This window comes from Chroicocephalus ridibundus, chromosome 1 (genome assembly GCF_963924245.1).
Source record: "Chroicocephalus ridibundus chromosome 1, bChrRid1.1, whole genome shotgun sequence".
Taxonomy (NCBI): Eukaryota; Metazoa; Chordata; class Aves; order Charadriiformes; family Laridae; genus Chroicocephalus; species Chroicocephalus ridibundus.
In genome coordinates, this window is record NC_086284.1 from 97,559,564 (window position 1) to 97,585,441 (window position 25,878).

Consider the following 25,878-nt stretch of genomic DNA (forward strand, 5'->3'; position numbering starts at 1 on the left):
ATAATCTGATCGCTAAGATGATTTTATCATGAACTTCACCAAGCAATATTAGCTATGGGCCCAGAAACCTGACATTGTTTTTCTTACGTCTTTGGATATAACTGAGCACTCCTGCAATTTACCTCAGCGTTGCCCCGTCTTGCCCCGTTCCCTGGGTTCATTAGCACGCAGTGCAAACGAGCTCCACGGACCAATTAGACCTTCTGTGGAAAGCTGTTTCCCTGTGCTAGCTTCACGTTTTCCACCTTCCACTTCGGTTTTCAGCTATACAATAAAAAGCACAGAATTGCTGGGTCAGTCTTTCATTAATTTACACATTTCTAACACTTTCCTTCTTAATCATCTGCTTTCTAAAATTGATGTTCTCTCTTCCCCCCTCCCAAAAAAAAAAGGGTCTTCAAAAATTTTTTCTTCAATCTTTATTTCACCCTTCTCAGAACCTTCTTAGTCTGCATTAGTTTTTCTCAGAGGGTAATAGTAACTTTGAAATCATTCTAAAGAATAATTTACCACCAGAAACACAGTGTTTCCATTATGCGCCATTCCGTTCTCGATAATCCCATCCCTTTTTCTGACGGTAACTTTATAGAGCATTCCCTTACGCGCAGTGATAAACAAGGCTGTTTTCTGAGCTGACACGTATAAAACCTCAGGCATTTGCAAGAAAAGCTGCATTTATTTGCCTCAGTACTTTATGTTTATCAAAGTCTGCCACTCCATCATCTCCTCGCCCTGTCAGTTGTTGCTGTAGTTCCTGGCAGCATCCCCTCTACCTCACCAACCTAAGGAACCGCAGCGGAGAATTTAGCAAGTATTGCTGTGCCAGCAGTCCTTCTTCTTACATCATCAATGCATTTATGTAAGGCCAATCCTAACACAAACGGCCAGTATTCACCATTTCAATCATACCCGTTTTTCCTTACTGTTTTTTTTTGTCCCTAGGACAGTTTTACACGTACATTACGCTTCTTATTCCAAAGGCTTCAAAAAAAGAAAATAATAAAAACCTCAAATATATTTAATTTGACCAGTTCTTTATTCATTGCCTTACCCCGAATCTCAGATAATGGCAACAGAATAATAGCAGAAGAACTTTCCTCTGTGGAAATCAGTCTTGCATATTAATCTATGCAAGTTGGAGGGGTTTTTTTGTGTTTGGTTTGTTTGTTTTTTTGTTTTTAGTTCTACTTTTCACTATGAATTATATTCCTTGGTCACATGAGCAGCCTTTTTAGCAAGCGCACTAAAAGACGCTCCCTTGAAATCCTTTCACAAAGTAGACTCTCTTTAAAAATACAAGTTTACGGGTCCGTGCTACTGAAGTGGCCACTTCATTCCTAAAGGCCCCCAGAACGCCCGAGTTCATTCCAGTGGGGGTGGGTGACTCACGTCAGTTGGCTTCAGCAACTCTTCTGACATGCCAAAAATCCATTAGCTTCATCAGCAGAAAGGAGCCGAGGGGTTACCTTCCATTATCGTTTGGGCTGAACACTAAGGGAAAGAAGCTTTCACATTTTAACATTTTCATCTTTCTTAGTTTTTCTTTAAATCCCAGACGACCCAGCACGCGCATCCCTCCGTCGGCTTCCCATTTCCAATAAACTGCAGCAATTGTGTTTACATAGCTTTAGATATTCACCTTAAACCCAAAATATTTAGGATGCTAGCATGTTAGTTGTGGCCATTTATGTTCCTCGGTTTTGGGGGTTTGGTTTGGGGCAGGGGATGTGTGTTAAGTTTTATTTTCAAAAGTCCTAAATAGGCTTAACTAAACCCTTAAACCTCGCAGATATGCATGACGTGCTTTGTAACCTACTCACCTTGGCCACAAGCAGGCATGTATGAAGCCAAATATAACACAGATCTCTGAAGTCCACAGACGCACTAATCTAAATATATAATGGGCTCCTATGTCAAACGGCTTTCACATACAGCCCAGCTGATGGATGTTCATCCCATGTCCTGTACATGCAAAGTTCACACCCAGCCACCTGATGCCAATGCTGTCCAGACATGTGAACACGAACCCAACAGAACCTGTGTAAGAGAGACTTCATTTCACTTTTAACTTGCTGGTACAGTAAAAAAAAACAGAGAGCAAACAGTTCTTCTTGGGCAGAAATTTCTGAAAGGTTCACAAGTTTGAAATGCAGAAAAACACATTAAGCATTTGTTTGGATTCTCAACTTCTTCAGAATAACCTAGTAACAAATTACCAAAGCCACCTTAAAAACCTACAAGAGAATAAATTTTCCAGCCCATCCACAGTTATGCTTCCAATCTCCTTTAGTATCTGCTTCCTGCTCTGACCTGTCAAAGGCGGAGGCAGCAAACACACTGAGGAGATTAAATCCCATTTGCTTTCCCAGACATAGGCACTCTCCCAATAAGCTAAGTGAAACCCATCTGTGCCCTTGTTTTCCCATAGCTGACATCCTAGACAGTGAAAGTCAAATTAAGTGACAACGGAGAAAAAAAGATATGTCTAAGTTGGGGAGAACATAGGTGGCAATAAAGGCGGATATGAAAGGGAGTACCATTTCCATCTAAAACAGACTGCAAGAGCAGCCTTCAGTTTGTTCCAGGCACATCGCGCTGACATCCTACCAAGCCCTACAAAGTACCAAGCCCTTGCACAGCGCTTGGACAGAAGCCTCATCTCGTCATCTCCCCAACTACTGAATGAGTTTACACATGTCTACACATCTGGGAAAAATAACAGATACACACATTTACTTAGCACACAACTATCTCTGCAAATATTTGTACCAGATGCCTGCAGGCTATAAACATGAGACTTTATTTTCTGCGTACACAAAGGCCAGAGTCAAAGTTAATTTTCACCTTTAATAAGCTCATGATTCTTTGTTATTTAATACTCTGTAAAAAGGTATTACAGATTGATAGATTATTGCAGTGACTTCAAAGAACATGGACAGCCACGAGGCTGAAACTACAGTATCATATACATTATGTAGTCATTGATACTATTTACTACAGCATGAAGAAATATACTTTTAAAATAAACAACATTTAACTGAAAACATAGAAATGGAGCTTTCATTCTTAAAGTATGGTTACATATCTACATTCCAAGAATAACATCTTAAAAAATGCTAGATCTTGAAAGGTCATAGATAAAAAGAGTCATGATGAAGATGAACCAGTTTTGCCCAGAAATGCTATGAGCAGCACACACTGCACAGTTTTTCAGCAAATCCTAGTTTTGCCAAGCTTCGAGAGGCAAAAGCCTGAAATGTAAGCGCTTCCAAGCTGTCTAGCTAGTCCACTCGTCCTGCTCTGGAAGGCCCAGTGACCCACACTGCTTTAAGACAGCGCGTCACCACAACTGTTCTTTGCCGGCACGAATGCCACCGGGAAGAGACGATTCAGGTCCTTACGATGCCAGGCCTAACAAAAAGCCTCCAACAAATCCACTGGACACCACGATGTTCTGTTTGATAAATTCTGTTGACTGAGAAGAAAAATAATATTCGTAAAGAACTGAGTCATTTGTGTCTGATTGTAACCTTTAATACTTATCACAATTGCCTGGAAACAAGAATACTAAAATTATGTAGGGAGGGAAGCAATATTTTTAAAAATGTATAAAGCTAGGTGGCAACTGCTGGCACCAATGGAGTGAAAACTGACTCTCAGCTTTCGTTAACGATATATTTAAAACACTGTTAGCATTTTAAAAGTCAAAATACAAAGGAGTTGTCACAGCAATTTCATGCCAACACCACTCTTGTTTTGATTAAAACAAGACAGATATTTTACAAAAGATCCCTTGGCAAAAAAGCATGAGCACTACCATCACTTCAGTTTTAATTACATGAAAAAAGTTTAAAAAAATATTGGGTTTTGGAAGATTAGATCATTGAAAAAAAAAAAAAAAAAAAAAAGAAATACGCTTCACTCCATTATGAGCCAGTTTCCTAACAACTTAATGCTACAAAAAGCACTTAATGTACAACGACATTTGTATACAGTATTCCATTAAGTAATAGCACAGAGTATAACGTTGTATCAAACGTGACATTTCATAAATCCTCCACTTCAAACACTTCAGATTGGCTACTAGTGCACAATTAGAAGAAAGTAACATAATCTGAAAAAAAAAAAATAAAAAAAAAGGAAACAACCAAAACCACCATGCTGTCCCACTCATTTTTGCGGGGTGATGGAGAAGGACAAGTTAAGCTATTTGGGATACAGAAGAAGCTAGGAAGCCATCTCTCTTGAACTTCCGCTTCACGTTAAAATTTAAGGTAACTTTTATCAACCTACGTGCAACTCCACACAGGTTAAATCTGAGATGTCAAAGCTCTTAATTACAGAGCATTAGTGTGGCTGCTGTTACGTTGTTTGCAACATTTTCCATGTCAGAATTTACTTACTAAGAAAGAAACTTAGATCGTCTGTATGAAATCTGAAAATACGTAAAAACAGGCTAAACGTACTTTTTTTAAAAAGATAAAACAATTAAATAAAAGTCTTCAACTGACAGAATGAAACAGCCTCAGTGACACTGATCAGTATCACGGGCTACCTCGTTTCAACATAGTATCTGACAGATTCTGAAGACAGATATTCTTCAAACTGTAGAAAAATGAGATAAAAACCCACAACTCTAGTTAGGAAGTGGTTATAGCTTTTCTCCAGAAAGAAAGGTCAGCCTTTTCCAACCAAGTAATTGCATTATCAGCAGTCTAAGAACATTTGGGTTTTGTCTTTGTAGCTACCATGTTTTAACCACAACACCCTCAACTTTCTACCGTGTCATGACCTTACTGCTTTCTCACTAGCCAAGAATCTGCCAATAGCAGTCCCTAAGCTGTATCAGCTGTAAAAATGGATTAACGTTGAAGTTTGTGTGTCATCTTTAAGAATAAACAAAATAGAAAGCTAAATGAATAAAAAAGAGTACAGTCTGATAACTTTTAATAAAATATACAGCCAGACCATTTCTGATGCCTTCCAGTTTTGCACCTGCATTTTCAACTAATCATGACCTGCAATGGAAGGTAAGAAAAACTGTCTGGTAGAAAACAATTTATCACCATAGACTTACCTCTTCAATTAGAGTATTGATTTCAGGCGCTGCCTTATTTGCACGCTTTTTTAACTGTTTTTTTGCTTTGTTTACATCTTTTTCAACTCTCTTCCAGTCAACTTGTACATATCCACTATGACTAGCAATCTAGGAAAACAGAGAGTATTTAGTACAGTTGTAGTTAACATTTCATGAGTCAAAATACAGTATCTTAGTGCCTACAAAGTTGTTTTTTTTCTTGGTTTGTTTTTTTTTTAATTACAGCTACAGAAAGATATTATTCCAATTACAGCAGGTACTCTGCTTCAGACACTAATATTTTCCACAGTAACAGCAGTTCAAATCAGATCAATGGCAAAGTTCAGTAGACTCTTGTTAATTTTACTAGTTATCTATTCTTTAGTTATAAAAACTTTAAATAACAATGTTTTTCTTTCAGCATTTACTATAACTTCACTTGTAAAAAAGAAGACACGTCGATAGGACAACAATGAAAAAACTGTTTCATTTCAGCTTCTTTCAGAATTGTGGAATTCTGATTTGTGACAGAGTATCTGAGGCTAATCAGAATCATCCTTAGAAATACTGAAAACTGTTATTTTATCCTACATCATTTAAACTGTCCAACAAAAAAGTATTCAATAAAAGAGAATTCTCATACTTTCTACAAAAAAAAAGCCAGTAAGTAGAAAAATAACATGGCCTGTGTACAGTAGAAGTTCTGTAACATCAGCAAAATGGGTGAGCTTTGGGGGATTGCTCATAGCAATTTACACTCAAACTCTCCAAATTCTTAACTTAAGCAACACCCATGAGATTTTTAGGATGTTTAATCATCATCCCAATCCCCTTATTTCTCTTACTAAGATTTGATACTGGAAAAAAGTAAGATGTTCTGTTACTTGACCAACACTGACACTCCCACCAATTTCCCTAAGATAATTCACAAAAGAAATAGATTTAAATATTTATAGGATCATAGCTTAAAAAAAAAAAATAGAAATCGGGCAATTACTGCATGCTCTAGAGAACAGTTAAAACAAAAAACTCATTAGTTGGGGGGAAAAAAAGAGGGAAAACTATCAAAACTAAGGATTACTGCTTATTTTAACTGCTAAAACAAACATATAGACCACTATCTTTACAGGTAAATTACTGTTAGACAAAAAACTCTCTATGAAGAACTGAGATTTCTCAGGTCCTTCTTAAGCTCATGTTTGGCAAATTAATGTAACTTATGTAACAGCATTCTATGCAAACAGTATACCTGGTAAATAAAAGCCACAGATAACGAACTTTTGTGGAACAGATATTTAAATATACCATTTATTAGGTTTGGCATAAAAAGAAATGTTTCACATCGCTTACAGGCACTAAATTTTGACGTTCACATAGTTCTTTCTACCAAATAACTAAAATTAGATGACCTAGCTTGTTTTACAACAGCCACAATAATTAAGCAACATATTTCACCACAAATTAGAATTTCATGATCCTGAAAAAACCCTAAAATGAAACAAATGTCAGACAGATTTTGCCTGAATTCAAAACAATGCTCCTAAAAGACCACCTCTGTAAGAAAGTAAACTTCAGTTTCCATTTTTGCTCAAGATTTAAAAAAACAATTCACTGGACAAATACAAAATGAACTTATTTAATATTATACTCTCATTTACTTCATACCTCAGAATACAACAACTTCATTGACCTTTCCTGTCGATTGTAAAACCTTTTATCCACACGGGCACTGGTGTCAGGCAGGGATAGCTAATTAAGGACTGTCTGTACAGTATGAAAACATGAAACCAGTTTTAAAGCTGTACTGGTTGCACATCCAGCCACTGGATGACATACCAGGAAAGAAAAAAATGTTGCACGCTGGGGAAATTTTTATTTTATGAATTTACCATTACCACAAGAATTTCAAAAAGGTCCAAGCACTGAATTGGTGCCTTCTAACTCACAAAACTGAAAACTAAATATGGACTGATCTACAAAGTCCAACACAGTGTAAGAAATGCTAATATATTTGCTTGTCTGTAAAAAAAAAATAAATAAAAAAAAATTTTAAAAATTTTTAAAAAAACCCCAAAACCAAAAATTAAAAAAAAAAAACAACATTTCATCAAGACTAGTTTAATTAGCTCAGTTATCCATCCACTACAAAGATAAGGCAGAAATTTTTAATTAAGTTCTGTTTGGCTCTCCAGTAGGTACAACTTACATTTGAATCAAAATTCAAGTTTACACAATAAAAATTATACTACTTTTCTCCCTGAACTTAGCACCATAGATCTTAAGTTCTGTTTTTGAGTATTTGTACACATCTATGAAATAAGCAACCGAGGACAATGTTTTGAATACAAATTTTATAACTGAAGAAAAAAACCCAAACTGTACTTCAGTGCAGTGACAGTCACAGCCTGTGTCATATCTACTTTGGCTGCAATCCTACTAATTACATAACTTTGTCTGTAAGCGCAGAAATAATCCCACTGCACTCACATGTTGGTGAGACAAGACTTCAATTTTTAGACCCTAATATCTCATAAAAAACCTCTTTGCTTACAACAGTAAATGTACATAAACACAAATTCTTAAAGTTCATTAGTATTTTTAAAACTAGCCCCTAAAATAACTGAGCAAATAATAATGTTACATTATGAGTTACATACTCATATATATTGAAGAGTCACATAGGTCTATACATATATATATTCTTAAAAGAGCCATATACGGGGGGGTGTATAGCTATATATATAGAAATATATATTATATACATATTTCTCTCTCTCTCCCCCTCATATATCACATCAGTAAAATTTATTTTTGTTCAAGATCTTCCAGAACTGTTGAAAAAATAATGGATTTTTTCCAAAAAGGCAATTGAAAAAAATATATCCATTCAGGAATACTAAAAATATGTGCTTCTTTCTCTACACTAATCAAAGAAAAGAAAGATCTAAAGGGAAGACCTCATTTTGGGGATGATACTGGAGAGGCATGCAAGTACTTCATTATTGCGAAACATTGTTGAAAGTAATGAGCAAAACACATTTAAAAACAAAAAAATGTATATGGAAAGACGGCATAAGAGAGTTTTAATTTCCTCAAAGACAAAAATCTCTTACACTAAAACACACCCAACCAAGCCCAGAAAGTACATGTGAGCTCCCTGTGCCCAGCTGCTTGCGCAGCATTGAGAAGTCATGTATACTATTAGGTATTATCTGGTATTTAGATAGGTAGCAATCCCCGTCACACTCAAGCAGTTTCCAGAACAGATCTGACAAGTCTCTAACTTCAGTATACAGGTAAGGAGGGACTGAGAAACGATACATTTTTTTTCAAGAGTTAAAACTGCAGAGGCTGTATCTTCAGCCACCATCTGCTGGTGCAGCTCCACTGTAACCAGTGAAACTACTCCAATTTAAAAAGGCAGAGAAATGATGCCCCTCCATTTCCTGTCAAAACCTGCCAGAAATATGGTATTTCTTTAAAAGGCTAACTTTCAACTACCGTTTGCTTCAGCTGTTCACCGAATGTTCACTCAAAGTCTGCAGGCATCAACTGTGAAGTGGGATATTCAACGCAAAACTAAATCCAACTCTTTCTTATTAAGTCCCCACCCCCAGAAGCGTGTTGTTCTCCCCCCACTCACTGAGATGCCACAACATCATCGTGGCATGGTATCACCAAACCCCCTGTACAATATATAGACAAGGATACCTTAAGAGTTTGCTTTGCTTCTTGTGTTGTTTTCAAAGGTTCATTTTTCTTAAGTTAGAAAATAATTTAATGAAGAACTGAGTTGAATTCATCAGTGGCATATTAATGGGACAAGGCAAAATATATTAGTGAAAGCACAAATAACTGAAAAAAAATACAGTTTTATGATTAAATAACAGTCAACACACAATGGAAAAACCTGCAATTTGTATGTTGACTGCAGAGCAAAAAGCAATGAAACCATTATTAAGGATAGAGGAGTTTAAAAACACAGAGAGAACAGGTGCTCGTTAAGAACATTTGTTTTTATCTAATTCATTATAGCAGAACCACATGAGTTCATACATCCCTACCTTCAGGATTTCACTAAACTGTGCTGCATAAACTAGAAGTTATACAAGGAAAATTACTTGTTATGAGAAATGAATTATAATTTCCTTAATATAGTGCATAGGTACTGATCTTATACCAACACAGCTGAAGAAATACATCTATTTCAATAAAAAAGGATAGTTAATTGATCAAACTAAGCTGTTGAAATATCCAGCATAAAGTTGTGATAATAGATCTTAATTTTGAAAACTATGTAAATTCCTTAATGTAATTTTTATTCTTTTCCTCAGACTACTTTTCGCTTAATCTGTATTAAGGCTGAAAAACTTCTAGATCACTTACAAAAATCTGAAAAATCTTTTTTGTTTCTTGTACAAACTGCCACTCCAAAAATATATCGCTTTCGGTTTCTTACTAGATTTCTTGAGATGAAGTCATCACACGCTGAAGAAAAAAAAATGAATTTTTTTAATCTCAGGACTGAAACGTTTCACTAGATGGGCTTTAGCCAAGAATCTTGCCTTCTGTAGAGTTCTTTTTTAGCAGGTAATTACAACGTCAATATTGCAATCAGCAGTTGAAATGACATCTGCAACTTCAGAGAAATTTACAGATAAAAAGGAAGTTTCTAGTCATGTGCTGAAACGCTCCTCTGCCCACTCAGGGGAAGCGCTGAACATGTATTCATAGGGAAATTAAAATCATGATGTGTGATCTTTAAATGAAAAAATTAAAGACTACAGAAATGTAATTACACTATAGAATTTATGACTCAGCTTTAAAATGCAAAACGTTTTGAATTAAAATGAAAGACCAAGGCATTTACTTCATTCCCTTCCAAGAGAATCTGATCTTACTTAATTAAAGATATAGACAACTCAATCAAAATATGCAACTCATTTTTCCTCTTGGATAATATTCCTTTTCAGATACACTGTAAATGAGATCAACTAAGAAATCAAGACACTAAAACACACAGCAAATCTATTTGATGTACAGGAAAGCTCCCAAAGCTTCACAGCTCAACAAGCAAAAATACTGCACAAGTAACATGTTTTAAGCAATTTCTATTTTCCTTTGTCTATAGGTTTTAATTTTGACTTTTTGGCTTCCTGCAGTCAGAAGTACTAATGAAGGCACCTGCAGGCAACACTCTGCCTGTTACCCCTGGACGCCAGGCCTCTGTTCTGTAGGCTCTTCAGTCATATTTAGATAAGAATTGTCATTAAAAGAATTAAAACCAAAGGCATACAACATGGGAAGAGAGAGTCAGATCTTTAAATCAACTAGATGAAAAGGATGAAGAGTACTTCAAGATCCACTGTGTGTATATATATAAAGATTTAATTCTTAGCTCATGATCCAGAAACACGCATTATGGGCTAAAGAAGTCCAGAGTACTCCATCAAATTGATTCGTTTGCCAGCATAGCACATTTTGCCACAAATTTACATCTGGATGATTCTGAACCATTTTAGATTACACACTCTTGTAAAATTCATCCCTATGTTTAGGTACAAGCCCAATAGCCAGTGATTTCCAGATTTAAAAAGGTCATCAGTGCACAATGGTGAAGTGGAACGAATGTTAATACTCTAAAAGCTTCAAATCAAAACTATTTCTCTTCGACTTTTTACATTGTTGTTGATGCTTGCTTTTGAGTAATTCAAAATAAAATACACTTTGTATTTGTTGAAAACAACTTAAACCAAACAATTCCAAGAGCATACATTCTCACGTAGAGTGCTGCAGTTCAGTTAGATGTTTAGCACAGGGTTTAAAAAAAAAAAAACAAAAAACAAAAATAAACCCCAAACCAGTAGAGAACATGATAATGAAGAAAGTTAATAAGAGTATTTCACACACTGTCACATTTTGATGCGTTACCTCTGATGCAGCAATCAGAGGTACTACCCAAGCCTTCCTGATGAATGGTTGACTGTAACAACCATTACAATCAAAGGAATAACCAAAAGTGGGATATGCCTTTCAGAAACCCTCCATGGTGATGTTGGAAAGAATAAAAGAAAATATACGTATCTTTAACATTCTGTCTCAAAAAATGGTATGTTACTGAACCTAAGTAGGCACTAGTCTGTTTCTTCTAGAATGATTTGAGGAAAAATTACAAGCTCCCAGGTGTTAAGACATAGAAAATGCCAGTATAAAAATTAAGAATTACTTGGCATCTTACAGAAGGATATGTTAAATTCTCCTTCACTTAAAGTTTCATCATCTAATTTAAAGGCTTTTTGGAAATATGTCCTCCCTTAACCACAATATCTGATGAAAAATGCAAATGGGCATGCCAGATAACATCATTAAAAAATTCTGGACTTGAAATCCAGTTGAACAGAGGAATGCAATGAAGCTATCGAAAATCAGCAAAGCTCCAGAGGTTCAACTAGTAAATACAACATGGGGAGAAAGGAGAAAAACATGGCTTCATAATGAGACCAATGCAAGCCTTCCAAGCAACTGCCAAAGCAGCCTACTTCTTCTAAAGCACTGATAAAGTTCTCAAACCTATTTAAAAAAAAAAAAACAAACAACAAAAAACCAAAAAAAACCAGCTTAAATTCCTTTATCTCCCTAACCATCGCCTTACAGGCAGCTCCCGGCAATATTGAAACACACACAGCACAGAGGTTTCTTTTGGCTTACTACGAACTATTTTACAGGATAGAGCAGATTCTGATTTATCACTGATTTTTAGCAATGTCTCTTCTGTACACAATATTCAAGCTGAAATGTAACTTTTTGACTGATAACACCAAAAAGATGAAGTAGATAAGAAGCCTTCCTAATTAAATTTTACTTAACAGCTGTGTTTTTCCTATTGTTTAGTAAATAACATTTGCCAACTTATAAAGCATGAAATGCTACATACTTGAAGCAGAAGAAAGCCACCACCTACTGCAGTTGCTGCAAGCTTTCCGACTTTCTGGAACAAAAATCCCGCACACCTTAGGAGAACAAAACAAAAAAAACCCAGTCCAATGAAGCTGTCGGCTGAACAATGCCACACTCCAAAATTCCCAACTACAACTATTACTATTTTGTCATTTAACAAAGCAAGTGTATCATTTCACATTTTTAAATTTTAAAATCAGAATATTTAATACAAATAATATTTCCTTGATAATGTCTAACACAAGACAACACAAGTAATGGTTGATAGTTCATGGCTGTCTGATGGCCCCTTTAAAGTCAGCTTGAGATCTCCAGACCTTGTCTACACAAAAAAGCTGTATGCTGCTATTAAACGTAGCACGTTAATAAAGCACAATGTAATAATACAAAAGTGGCATTATAACTGTTCCCAAATGGAAAGTAAATATATTATACCATCATTTATATTAACTACACAACCCATAACTTAAATATCTCAGGTAAAAAGAAGTTACACCCCTACCACAAGAGCTAAAATCAGCCGGGCCACTCTGCTGGGACATGGCCTTAGTCTATTTTTAATGGAGCAAGGCAACCAGAAAATTAATTATCTTGTTCACAGTCTCCAAACATTCCCACGTCAAATAGAGAACAGCACAGATATTGATATCATAGAACCGTTTAGGCAGGAATGGACCTCTGGAGGTCATCTGGTCCAGCTGCCTTCCCAAAACTGGGCCAGCAGCAATGTCCAATCCAACCTCTGCGCTAAATCAAGGTGCTCAGGGTCCTAACTCATGCAAGCGCTGAATGTTTCCAAGGCTGATGGCTCCGTAACTTCTCTGGGCAACTCTGCTGGAGTCTGACCCACCCCCCGCCAGCCCACACACAGAGGGGATTTTTTTTTTTTCTCTCTGCATATGAATGGTGAATTCATATTTATATACATGAACACACACACAGAGGTATATACATCTACACATATGGAAATATACAGTTTCCAGATCTTTCAATAAGCCAGTTTTTATGTATGCCAGATGAACTATTCCCTAGAAGCTTCAGAGTTTATGTATACACATCTAACTTTTAAAAATAATTTTAAGGCTACAGAGGCAAATAAAAAAATCAAGACTGAAAGCTAAACCTATGCTCCTCAAAGCTATACTGAGCCTGGCCACGACAATTTCATTTTTAGTCTATTTCATCCCCAAAATCTTGCATAATTCTGATTTAAAAGTTACTGTGCTACCATAATGCTGTTTTTCACTGAACTTAATTTTTAACAAATACCTTGACATAGCTGCTAAGACTGTGGTCGTATTTTCCAGTTTAAGTTCTCATCTTTACTGTCTAGCTTTCACCATGAATTGTTTTAGCATGTGGTATCTCTCTTCAGTTAACATGAAAGCAGACTGTTAATTTGTTCAAAATGGCTTCAGCTGAATTTAGAGGGAAAAGTCTCTACAAAATGGGGCTCTAAATTAAAAGTATATTGTGCCACACATTTTTTTTCCTTCATCTCTTTTACCTTTAAAATATGTCTCAGCCATAATATCATAACTGGGTTTCTAAATCTATACTAGTAAGGAAATATGCTTTTCCATACAAACAGAAGTTATATGCAGCAATTCTCCACTTATTCCTTGTACTTTTAGAGTTCTGACATTTCCCTAAATCCTGTTCACAGTAACTGGTACAAGTTCGCTTACATAACTGGTGTTCTACTACAAAACACTTCAGAATGATGAGTCAGAGTAATGAGTTAAGAAATGGTTCACACGTGAATAATCTTGATCAATGATAAAGAAAATCCCGTTAGAGAAGATAAATGTATTTGCTTTAAATAGCCTTGGAAACGGGTCTTCTAACACAGTAAAAGGTCTAGCACAGTTATGAAAAGTGATGCTCCCTCACCAGCCAGTCACGCCGCCCATCACAATCTGGGTAGCTACGGAATATTTTTCTACAATTGGTCCTGAATTCCTGCCAAACACACGATTCCACCAATGGTGACGCCGCGCATACTCTGTTAAATCCAACACTTCATAGGAATCATCATCACTGTCGTGTTCTTGAAAAGACAAAAGAAAAAAAAGACAAAAGTTATTTCCTCACTTATGCAGTAAAAGTACCAACCTATGTAAAAAGCCCCAAACATCAGCAGAACCATTTTTGGTATTAAGTGGCTAATCCAATGGTTTAAATTGCAGCATACAGGCTACCTATGGTCAAGCAGCTCAGGATTTTGAGATTTTATGCCGTAATATTCAAGGTAAGGAGGAGACGATTATAGGGAAGGTACAACCTACAAAATCCATGACCGACACAGAAAAGGTGAAGAGGAATCACCAAGAGGTATCAGATGAAACTAGAAGGTAGCTGCTTCAACACAAAAAAGGAAGTCTTCCTCTCCTCTCCTTCACCCCGCATCCACCAGAAGCCCCAGTTAACCTGTGAAACAGCTCGCTGCAGGATGCTATAAATACCAAAAGCTGATGTGGACTCCAAATAACAACAGAACAAACCAAAAGGGAAAAAAAAATAATCTACCAAGGGCTGTCAGACACAAAGACAACAACCATGGCTAATGAGGTCCTGGGATGAAAATTATTAAAAACATTCTGAGAAAGTATCAGTACATGTTTACCCTGTAAATCTTTCTTAGATCATCCTGCAGCTGATGGCTTTCAGACACAGTATGCTGGGCTTTCATCGGACCTACTGCAGTTGCTTTTATGATCTTAAGCAACGTGAAACACATCTAACTTAAATAGAAAGCACACACATCTCTTCTGGATAGACCAAAACTTTGAAAGATTGAGAACTTACGGTCTAGTGTTTTCCTCAAAAGGCTAGATGTTAGCATATGCTAACGAGCCAAGAACAGACACTTCTGTTCCTTTTCCACAACAGATAAAACAGATTAAGCTGGAACTTCAATTAAATTCCATACTTGCAGTACAATTCTGCCAACATTTTAAAAATAGGCCTCCTACAACTTCAAATTAAAGATCCTAAATACCATATACACTCAAACATCAAAGGGAAGAGATGGTTAAATCTTTTTTTAAGAAAAATAGTATTTCAAAAACATACCATAGTTCTGTGGACATACACACATGAATTAAAGTCCACTGCAGTTAAATAAATATATTTAAGGTGAAATATAAGTTCAGTAATGATGCTGGGACATTCCAGAGAGGAAGAGAAGTTAAATTACTACCTGGAACTGCAACAAAAGGCTGTAGATATAAACATTCTCTTATATAAGAGTGTCAGCAATTTTTTTTTGTCATATTAAAAGTATGGCTAAACAGTTAGAGAATGCATGAAACACACACGTAGGTATGAATTCTTTCCCTTTATTATCACTTAAGTGTTCTTGAGTACTAAAACATAAATAGCAAGACCCATAATGCTAAAAAGTTGTTATTCAATCTTCTTTTTTTCCAACTTTGAGGTATCAAGTACAAACCATTTAAATTCTTTAGACGGAGAACATAAAAACACCATCAGAGACTGATCGTTAATTCTGCCCCAAAATTAATATTATTCAAATCAAACCTTACACAAGTGTAACACATTGCATGGAAAATAATAGCGCTAGAGCATTTTCTATTAGTAAAAAAAAAAAAAAAAAAAAAAAATCAATATTACTTTCCTTGCAGGATAACATTATACATACTCTTCACGCACGTAAAACTGTGCCTGTACAAAAAAGTGGTTACACCGTGAGGCCAAACCAACGCACTTAAAAGATCTGCACGTTAAAAGATGCGGAGACGAGGGAGGCAGGAGAAACGGCCCCTCGTTTCGCCGGTGAGCCCCGCAGTGGCCCCGCCGACGCCAGGGCCCGGCACCTCCGTCCGTCCCCCTGCTGCTCTGAGGGCATCTCGCTTTTAAGGCGGCTTTCACCCCCAGACCTGCCGCTTCCCCCTCGCCCCCATCATACCGCTCCCGCCTAGAAGCCAGAGGCCGGGAGGGGGGAAGCGCCGGGGCCACCAGCAGTGGTGGTGGTGGTGGTGGAGGCAGCCGCCGCCGCTTGAGCCCGCCCGAGCCCACTGACCTGAGGCGGTGCGGGGTCTCCGCGCCGCCATCTTGGCTGGTGTTGACAGGGCAGCCGGGCCCGCGGCCGCTTCGCTCCGCCCACAAAGTGCGCGTGCGCCCGCCGCTTCGCGGGTGTCTCCTCCTCCTCCCCACCCCCCTGCGGCGCCGCGGAGGACTGTGGGGGTTGCAGTTCCCCGCCGTGAGGGAGGGCGGCCATTTGGGCGGGGGCAGCGGCGGGGCGCCGCTGCCCCCGCCCAAATGGCCGCCCTCCCTCACGGCGGGGCCTGTGGTGGGCCGGAGGGTTGGAAGCCTGGGCCTTCTTGCCTGTGCGGTGGGAGGGTTATTCACCTTTATGAGACGTGTAAGGCCCTCAAAAAGTCTCAGAATAACTCTCGTGAGTAAAAAGGTGGCAGCAGAGGTGGCTGGACAGCAGGCCGCACGCAGCTTGGGGCGGGGGGGAACGTTCGGAAACAGGTGTCGTGCGTTGCCGTGGGCATTAAGCGCCCCATAAAAATTAATAACCAGAAAAGAAAACGCGGTGCAAGGCCCCTCAAAGAACAAAGGTTAAAGTCAACGCGAGCCGTGAAACGTTTTAAAAAAAAATGAAATCTAGAATCGACCCAACCCAGTTTACTCCTGCCTTCAGTGGTGTTGTCCTTTTGGTGGGCTAAAAGCCACACAATTGTATTTTACTGCCTTTATTTTGTTTTTATTGTATGCAGCCTCATACAACCTTTATAGCCATAAAGTAGAGGTAGCTGACACAGTTAGGTACAGCTTGAGGAACGTTGTGGCAATATGTGTATCAAGAACACAAGAGAGTTCAATTATTACAAATAATAAAAGAAAATTGGAATCGGATTGTTTAAAAACGTTTACAGTCTCTCATTTGGACTCTCATGCTGCCAATACACAAGACTGGCAATTATAATGAAAAAAAAACCCCTTTTTCCCATGTCGTAAAGCTCTTTTTATAGAATGAGACATCTCACAACATGTGAGCTAAGCATTTGAGATTCTAATTAACCCCTTAATTGCACCAGCCTTAAGAAACATACAAAAAAACCCCTAACATATGTTCTACGTGAAGGTACTTCTTAAATCAGCTCTGAGACGGAAGTTAGCATGTGAAATTTAAGTTATAAAATTGTGGTTTGCTTAGTAACTGATTTTTATCACAAACATCATGATAGGAGTATGCCAGACAGAACTAGGTAATACATTATTTTCCTTAAGATTTTCAATAAATCTATTAATGTATGGAATGCAAATTTGTCTTACCGTTTGTTTTGACAAACATCTAAGATCTTTGGACTTTCATGTTTAAGCATAAAATTTGTGGGGTTTGATATTCATTTCCCAATCAATAATGAAAAGCTTGTTGACTTTTATTGATAAATGAATAACAATCTTTTTTTCTAACATTCATGGTTTGTCAAAAAAAAAACCCAAAAGATTTTGGATTGTGTTATGCAGTGGAAGGCAGCATGCAACAAAACTAAAAAAAATGCTCTCCTGGCTTCCTTCACAGGGCCAAGGCTGTACAAAAGGTAACCCAGCTAACTCATCCATGGTATCTAGAAAAGGTTTCCATTATCTAGGTCTTTTCGGTCTTCCTGGCGGTTGTCAGTGTGGGTTTATACCGGAGCGTATGCCTGCACGATATGGGTTGCTGTAGCAGATAATCTCCCGGCCAGGAGAAGAGGGAAGGTGCTTCGAGTGATGCAGACAGACCTGCTGGCCGTTTTCAGTTTCACAGCTGCGGATGCAGTTGCAAACCCTACAGCAGTTTGTATGGCTGCCTTTCAGCGGCTCTAGTTCTATATCTCGGGGAGATCCCAGCAGATAATTTTTTACTACTGTTTACTCTTCTGGCTGAGTGCATCCCTGTGGAGCTCTTGCAACCTTTCGCTCCTGTTGTTCATTGTGTAGACGAGGCTGTAGAAGAGAGAACAGAGAGAAAGGATTTTCAGGATGGTCACTATAGCCAGCCTTAAACCCCGTTTTGTGTCTCAGTCAGTGATTGAAATTTCTTATCCCGTGCCTGACAGAGACAATCTTAAATCTGTGCAAGATTTCCAAGTCAGGTGCCAATAAGGTAAGGGAGGCGACCAGAAGATTGTAGTTTAATTGTGTGAGCCTGCTGGCTGACATATTTTTCTACTTTCTATTGCTCAAATTCTTGATATTTGGTTTCACTGTTTTTAAATTATCGTGCAGCAGTACTTCTCAGATGACTTTCATCATGCCTGCACAATTATATTCATTTCCCTTCAGAATGGAGAGATTTATATGATCAATACTTTTTTTAAGATTAATATTAGAAACTGCAGAATATTCCATATGCAACATCTGTTTGCATCAACTCAGAGAGTGGAACTAGTCTAGAAAGCGCTGGATTGCTTGTTGAATTGCGTTTGTCTTAAATACTTAGCTGTGCATTGATGAACTGCTGGAGACTGAATTTTGTCTGAAGTTCAAGTCTTGTGACTTATCTGCTAGGCTGTGTCTGCGTCTCACATGCAATTAGTGGTCCAACTACTACTCCAAACTTAACGCCACTGCCCTGAGGTCCCTCTGATCTTGGGGCTTGCTCTCCTCATTGGCACAACCAACCACGTCTGCACCCTTCTTTTCGTCATGCTTCATGGTGCTGTACTCTCAGGATGCCCACATCATCATTCAAGCCTTTGCAACGTTTTTGGCAAGACCATCCTTGCACTTGTTTTGGATCCTGCCTGGGTGTAGCAGACAAATACACCAGGCAGGGCAGTGTGACCAGCTGAAAGGAAAGAGTTTAGGAAAGAAACAGAGAAGGACCTTTGGGCAGGTTGCAGGACTGTGATATTTCACTTTTGGGATCAGGATGCACTCACTTCCTAACAGAAGACATTTCCCAAGAGGTAATTTACTGTGAGGGTGGTGAGGCACTGGAACAGGTTGCCCAGAGAAATTGTGGATGCCCCATTCCTGGAGGTGTTCAAGGCCAGGTTGGATGGAGCTTTAAGCAATGTGGTCTGGTGGGAGGTGTCCCTGCCCATGGCAGGGGGGTTGGAACTAGGGGCTCTTTAAGGTCCTTTCCAACTCCAACCATTCTATGATAATATAGGGACTGGTTGTGGAGGGTGTAGTAGGTCTCTGGCAACCACAGCCATGGTGGGTAGCTAGCCACGTCCTCAGCAGCTTCTTGGTGGCTGCTGAGTGTCCCTTATGGCTGCATGGGATCTATGGGCACTGCCGGTGGGATTTGCTTGATGCCAGCACAAAAAAATGCCATGAGGATTGCTCTCGCTTCTTGCAAACTTCACAACCTGCGCAGGGACAGCAAACCTAGTGGCTCCAGTAATCCAGAATATTTTGGAGAGCTTTTGACCAGCCCCACCGTGATCTTTCGCTTAATTGTGTTAGACCGTACTGAGGAGACCACATGTTGTTCAATCTGTGTAAAAAACCCCAAGCCCATTCAAATTAAGTGCACATAGATGCCTCTTCAATCCATACACAGGGACAAATTTTTCAGGGAAAGGTAGGGAATTTAAACTCAGGCCACATTTTGGCTTCACCTTTAAAGGCTCTTTACAAACAAAGAGTTTCCCTGTAGCATCAGAGGGACTGTACAGAAAAATTGCTCTCTTTGCTTTATAATCCCTGGCTGCAAGTTCAGACGGTGCATCCGCCATCTGACCATGTACTCGTGGCAAGCAAGTTCGCTTCCAGGGCTTGCAAGAGAACGTACATGGGATACTTACCTTGCGAATGCTAAAAAAAAAAAAACCCAATAAGCAACCCAAAGAACAAAAAGCAGAGGAGAGGCTGCGTGACTCCAGCTCCTACATCTCCTTTGTGCTGATGACCAGACTCCCAAGCTGGGACGCACACACTTGAATTTTTAACCATCTTGTGTGGTTAGTTATAAAAACTCAAGGCAACGCACACTGCAGGCCATCTTCACTAGGCCATATATGTGAATAAAACTTACATTCTCAGCATGTTTAGCCTAGTAAATACAGTTTGAATAACCTGGCAATAAACATATTAGGAGGAGTGGATGATTCCTTTTCAAAAACCAGACTGGACGTGTTGTTATTCAAAGCTCGATAGGCCATTAAGCGGCAGAGAAATGTCTTCTCAGGTATGGGAAGGGATTTGAGTTCCCAGTCCCTCAAGATCCTGGCCGAGGGCTGTTGTGGGAAGGCAGCAGACTCCGACTCTCGGAGGTTACGACTCTTCTGCAGCAGCCGCCAAATTGTTTTTGGAGCAGGAGTGAAAGCTTGCACCAGGAGTTATCCCAGCTCTTGAGTGCTCGGCAGAGAGGTGCGGTAATCTGAACTGCGATGCACTAGGAGGACATTGAAACGAAGATCCTCCTCCCTGTAGTTATTATGCTAAGAAATACATACCCTTCTGCCTTGTGCCATCTCCGTATGTGACTTTTTATGACTTGCTTGTATTGGTTGTCTTCAACCTTGCTTTGTCGCTTTTCTTAACTTTGTAAAATGTTATTTAGTTAAGAGAACTTTTTTTGGTTTTGTGATCATCATATAAATTCTGCTTTTCTGTGTTTTAGTCCTCTAATCCTGTAACAGCCTCTTTCATCTTAATTTGTTTATCCTAATGAAAATTCAGTTAGGAATTCCCACCACAATCCATGTATGAGGAGAGAAGGAGAGGGCGGAGAAAGGGATGCCTGTTGTTTAGATTAACTAACGGGAATTTAAATTTTACCTTGCTGATAAACTAATAGGTACAAAAAAAAAACCCTGAAGTTTAGTGTACTGTGAGAGGTTTTTTAATCTGTAAGAATCAAAGGCATCACCCAAGCAACATGCACTGGATCCACAGCACCTGCATTTTCATTATTAAACAAAAACGCAGGTAAGGCTGTGGCAGGATACATTCCCGTGACCCTAACCTGGAAAAGTAAGGAAATAAAATCAAAAAGTCAAGTGGGAAGACTAATCTTTCCACTTTGTATTATTCACAACGTTGTTAATAATGCACGGTGATTACCCATTCATCTTTTGATCTCACCTCTGATCTGTTGTGAGACTTGGGCTTTGACCATGACCATGAGCTCATGCTATTGTATGAATCCCATCAATGCGTTCGGGCCGTCTGTATGTATTTGCGTGTGAGATGTAAATGCCGAGATCCCGGCCAGAGGTGAGCTCGGTTTTGCGGTAGATCGCACATCTGGTGAAGTTGAGCTCATTATTGCTTTAGGATCTCTCCAGGGGGGTAGCTAATACTTGAGCAGTGGGAGCAGGCTGCGGGAGGAGATGACTGCTGTGACTCATGAAGGTTAATCTTGCACAGTCAAAATGCTTAATAAGGACTGGAGCGTTGAACTAAATTTAAGGCTTCTTGTGATTACCTAGGCAAATAAAGGGAGAGGAGGGGAACTGAGAGTCTTAGAAAAGCAGAAGGTCTTCCAAGGCACTGGAAGGTTGTCTTTAACGTGATATAGGTCTCAACGAGATGCAGCTCTCGTCATGTTCTTGTTAAAGGCTTTTCTCATGTGTATGCAAAGTGACATTTTGGGTTTTTTAAGGGATTCTGCAAAGTTTGTGTTCTTAATTTTTAGTTGCGTTACAAGTAAAATAAAGGTTTTTAACTTTCTGGAGGTAACCTTTCATCTACTGTATATCCATATTATAAAATTTCAGAAAAGGGTATTGACTGTATTACTGTGTTATTTTAGGGAAATTATTTAAACAGCTCTTAGCTATGATCCTGAATGTAATGATATATTTTATTTTTAAGTTGCCCTTCAGACACAAATATCCGATTCCTTTGTTATACCTTGTAGGTATTCAGGAGTTGCCAGCCACTGTCACTCAAGTACTCGAACAAACAATGGAGAGAGCGAGAGCATGGAGTGACAGAGGACCTTCTGGCAGTCTGTCTTGCAAAGGAAATGTAAGGAATTACTTCTTTAGAGAAGCTGTGATGATGAATCAATCATACATACCACTTCCACGGTTAACAGATGTTTCTATTAAGTTTCTGTAGCTAAGTGCACATAAACAATTCAGAGAAAAATAAAACTCTTTTGTATAGCTTTTTACAAAGCTAACAGTAATAGGATAACTGGGCAGGGCAGATTTAGAAACAATCCACACTGGAAAAAGTTGAGGACCCTCCAGAAATGCCATATGAGCAGCAAAGAACCCAAAGAATTTCAGACTTCTCTGTTCGTGAAGCCCCACACCAAGAAAAGGTTAAAAATCCTAAACTGAAGGGAAATGTGGTAATAATGTTTTTCATTTTCTTGCAAGAAATGAAAAACAATACAGAACTGTAATGAGTAAACACTAGACAGTATACAAAGAGAGAAGATAATTCATGTGAGTCATCACTGCTGGCAAGGAAAAAAACCTTTAATCAGATACTGCTCTGCTAGTCATAGGTAACATTCACTGAAACACCTGGCTGCTCTCAGCTCGCCTCAAGCTTATGAAGAGCCCTCCTACAGCTTCTTCTGTGCTTCCTATTCTTAGCTGAAATAAAACTAAATAAATTTCCCCCAGATAACTGAAAACATGCACATGGCCAACACAGTCAAACATGAGACTCCCGGAGTACAGGGCTGCTGCCAACTGCTCCGTTCCCTGTGGCTCTGTCCCCTTCCTAGATGCAGATCTCAAAATAACATTTCTCTGGCCAAAGGACTAGCTTAACTTTAGCAGCCCTGAGATTAAGAGAGCTGGATTTGGTTTTCAAGGGTAATTTTCCTGCAAAGATTGAGGCCCCTGGCAACTGGGGAGACAGACTGACAACGTAGAGAGGCATTCCTTATTACACTCGTACAGAGTAACAGTACCTCACCACCAAGACTTTTCCTAACTTCACAATGGCAATGTCAAATAAAATTTTAAAAATGTCTTTATAACAAAGATTAAGTCTTGAGAAATTCCCCAAAGGATCAGACTGTCATTTAGTTACCTTTCAAAGCTCAATAATAATAAAGTAGACTATATCACATGACTATTTCCAGGAGCACTATTAGTTTTTCCATTTTTTAAATACTCAAATCTTGATTTCTGATAAAACAGTAACACAGTGTAACAAAAATTGAAAGCAGCCGTTGCCTCTGACAAAACTGTTCCAAGACAGATAGTGTTCACCTTTTCCCCCTGATTTTCATTAATGTTTGTTTCCGTGGAAGTATTCCACCCACCGTGACTCATCACCACTGATCATCTTCAGCACTTACGGCCTCTCCAAGGACTCGACACTGCTTTTTGCAGACTGAGAGCTACGCCCCACCAAAGAAGACCAAGCACTGCTGTGCAGAGCTTTCAGCACATGGCAGGACAGAGGCAGTGCCGCCCGCTGAACCTATTTGGGACATAATTCTGAGCTAAACACCTGTAGCAGCAGCAATCCTGAGTTTGATTGAACCTGAAAATGGCACAGGTAGGGATTAGAGGAGGAAACCTCGTTTCTCTTCCTGTCGTTAGTTCTTTGCATTGACAACCAGCAAGAGACTCTGCCTACAGAAGTTTTGGTTGCCATGTATTTCCTGGCGCTGATAGCATCTGCCCGATCCTACAGGTTGCAGCAACAGTGAGAGTGTGGTGGCAGGGGCTCCATTTCAGCCACCAGTGTTTTAATGCTGTTCTCATTCAGTCTCGTCTAGAGTTACTCGGAGGAGGATGACAAGCATGAGAGATTTGTTTGGTCCGTTTTCCAACTGGAATCAAAACTAGCATGTAGAGTTTTCTAGTCTATTCCTCTATTCACAAAGCATGTACTCACTCGGAAGAGGGCAAGCAAGAACAACAGACTTACACACAGGCAGAATCGCTTCTTGGAGGAATCTGCTTTTCTTCATTTTGAAAATTTTGTTTCATACCGAGGGGTCGGATGGCAAACCCCATTTTGAATGCGGAGCTTCTTTGCTCCCTTTTTCTTGTAGACCGAGATTTGGCTGAAGTTTTCACAGGGAGCTGTGTGGAAGCTCCACTGGTTGCTGCTGGCAGCCAAGTTGTCTCTCAGTGCTCAGCCCCAGGAAGCTGTACGTGTGCTGCAGGGACGTAGGTCACGCAGGAGCACTGACCTGTATGTCGCCTGGCAGAGGAGGAGGTTATGGAGAAGCAGCAGCTGGGCACGGTCTCCAGCCTGTGCATGAAAAGATATGGTAAGCAGAGACAGACATCGTGATCCAAGGGAGAAGGGGAGTCCTTCCAGGCTCTGGAAAAACCTGACTAGTACCTAAAAGGTGCTCAAAAGTGGTGACAAAATTAAAGCTGTGAAAAGGTATAGGCCTTCTGTATGTGTGTGTGCATGCGCATTGCTATATGTTACAAGGGGCAAGATCAGGAGTGACTTACAGTTCGAAACCTTTCTGTGTCCATTTACCTCAACTTCCACATTTCGAAAGATGTGGATGCTTTCAGGACTGCCCCAAGACCAGGCTCCTGGAAGGCGTGGGTGCTTATGTTGCCAGGGTATTTTCTGTGTTAGCATTAAGTTCCAGAGGCACAGATAGATGTGCTTTGGGACTCTGCTTCTCTGAAGTGATACTGACACGTCGCTATGCACCACAGAGCTACGCCAAGCTGCTTGGAGCCGTAGAAAGGCGACAGGGGTCTGCCAAAATAGTTAACACCCATGTGGTCACCACGCAGCAGCATCGAGCAGAGGGAACGACCGCAGGGATGCACATCACCCACCAGCTCTTGTTCAGCTGGGACCTCACCCAGGAGCCGCCGGGAAGGTGGTGAAAGCGGGGAGGATGTTCTGATAATGATCACTAGTGTAGATGTACTTTATCTCTTTCTTGCTTATTCATGATGTATCAGCAAAGTTAAAAAGTAAACTAGTGAGTGGATTATAAAGCTGGGCATCAGCAGCTCAATATTTTTGAAATACAACTTTGCAGCATATTATCTATAAACTTTGCTTTACAGTGTTTGGTGGTATTGTTTTGCTTATTTGTATTTCTGTATGCCATAGGCAGCTCCTGAATTCAATTTAGATTATTTTTTTTCTTCTGATTGATCAGGACCAGTAAGTAATCTTTAGAAAATTTGTTTGTTCTGTTTGTTCCTGTCTTCTTCCTAAATGTGTTTGATGAGTGGGTGATTTGTTTGTGCTGTTGTTACGAAAACCATATGTTGATGTGGTCTTATGGAGGAGTGTTTTTATTATTTTAAGAGTTCAACTAAGGATGTTTCCAAAGGAGTCATAATTGCTCTTCTAAGTACAAAGGCTGAACAATGACTGGCTTACAAATAATGCCAAAAATCTGTTCAGCTCAGTCTAATTATTTCAAAGACTAAAATCTGTTTCTCAGAAACGTCTTCTTTCCACAGTCTGAACTTCTTAACATACTAAGAAAGTTATGTTTACTCAAGTTCTCTATGGATTTATAGTCCAATTGCCTGGAATGAGGGAAAGTATCCACTTTTCCATGTATATGTCAGTGTATACAAAAAACCCTTAAGGCTGCTTCTGCCTTCATGTGAAATGCGTTGTGCCACAGCATAACCGATGGCTGAATCGCCCAGGGCGGGTGCAGGAACCAGCTCGGTGCTGCGTTTTGTGTAGGCCACTTGCGACCTCCATGAATAAAGGAGCCGGCACAGTTTGAAGCAGATGAGGATTTTCGCTTGTGAGCCACCTGACTCCTATCCGTTAGGAGCCGAGGACCAAACTGCTGGCTGCCAACGCGGTGAAACACCTACTTTACAATATCTGGTGAAAAAGGTTGGCTATAAGTTGACGTCTAGTGCTTTTTCTCTGCTGATGTGAGCTGAGTGTAAGACCCCATGTGGAGTACGGGTGCTGGGGGGTTTGGTTGCCCTTTCCAT

General features: G+C 39.4%; 1 protein-coding gene across 1 annotated transcript; it reads right to left on the reverse strand.

Annotated features, from left to right (window-relative positions):
* Nucleotides 1-2,827: 2,827 nt before the first annotated feature.
* FUNDC1 (FUN14 domain containing 1) lies at nt 2,828-16,203 on the reverse strand. Its single transcript, XM_063344324.1, has 5 exons — nt 16,080-16,203; nt 13,928-14,084; nt 12,012-12,087; nt 5,078-5,206; nt 2,828-3,475 (listed from the first exon to the last, which is right to left on the reverse strand). Exons 1-5 carry the CDS (start codon nt 16,108-16,110, stop codon nt 3,398-3,400), a joined length of 471 nt encoding a protein of 156 aa, XP_063200394.1. The 5' UTR covers nt 16,111-16,203; the 3' UTR covers nt 2,828-3,397.
* Nucleotides 16,204-25,878: the final 9,675 nt, after the last annotated feature.

Excerpts from the sequence above, each read along its gene's own strand:
- FUNDC1 (XM_063344324.1), bottom strand. The coding sequence starts at position 16,110 with ATGGCGGCGCGGAGACCCCGCACCGCCTCAG. Across the intron at positions 14,085-16,079 it reads GAGACCCCGCACCGCCTCAG|AACACGACAGTGATGATGAT; the intron begins GTCAGTGGGCTC and ends TGTCTTTTCAAG. Across the intron at positions 12,088-13,927 it reads ATGGGCGGCGTGACTGGCTG|GTGTGCGGGATTTTTGTTCC; the intron begins GTGAGGGAGCAT and ends TGTTCTCCTAAG.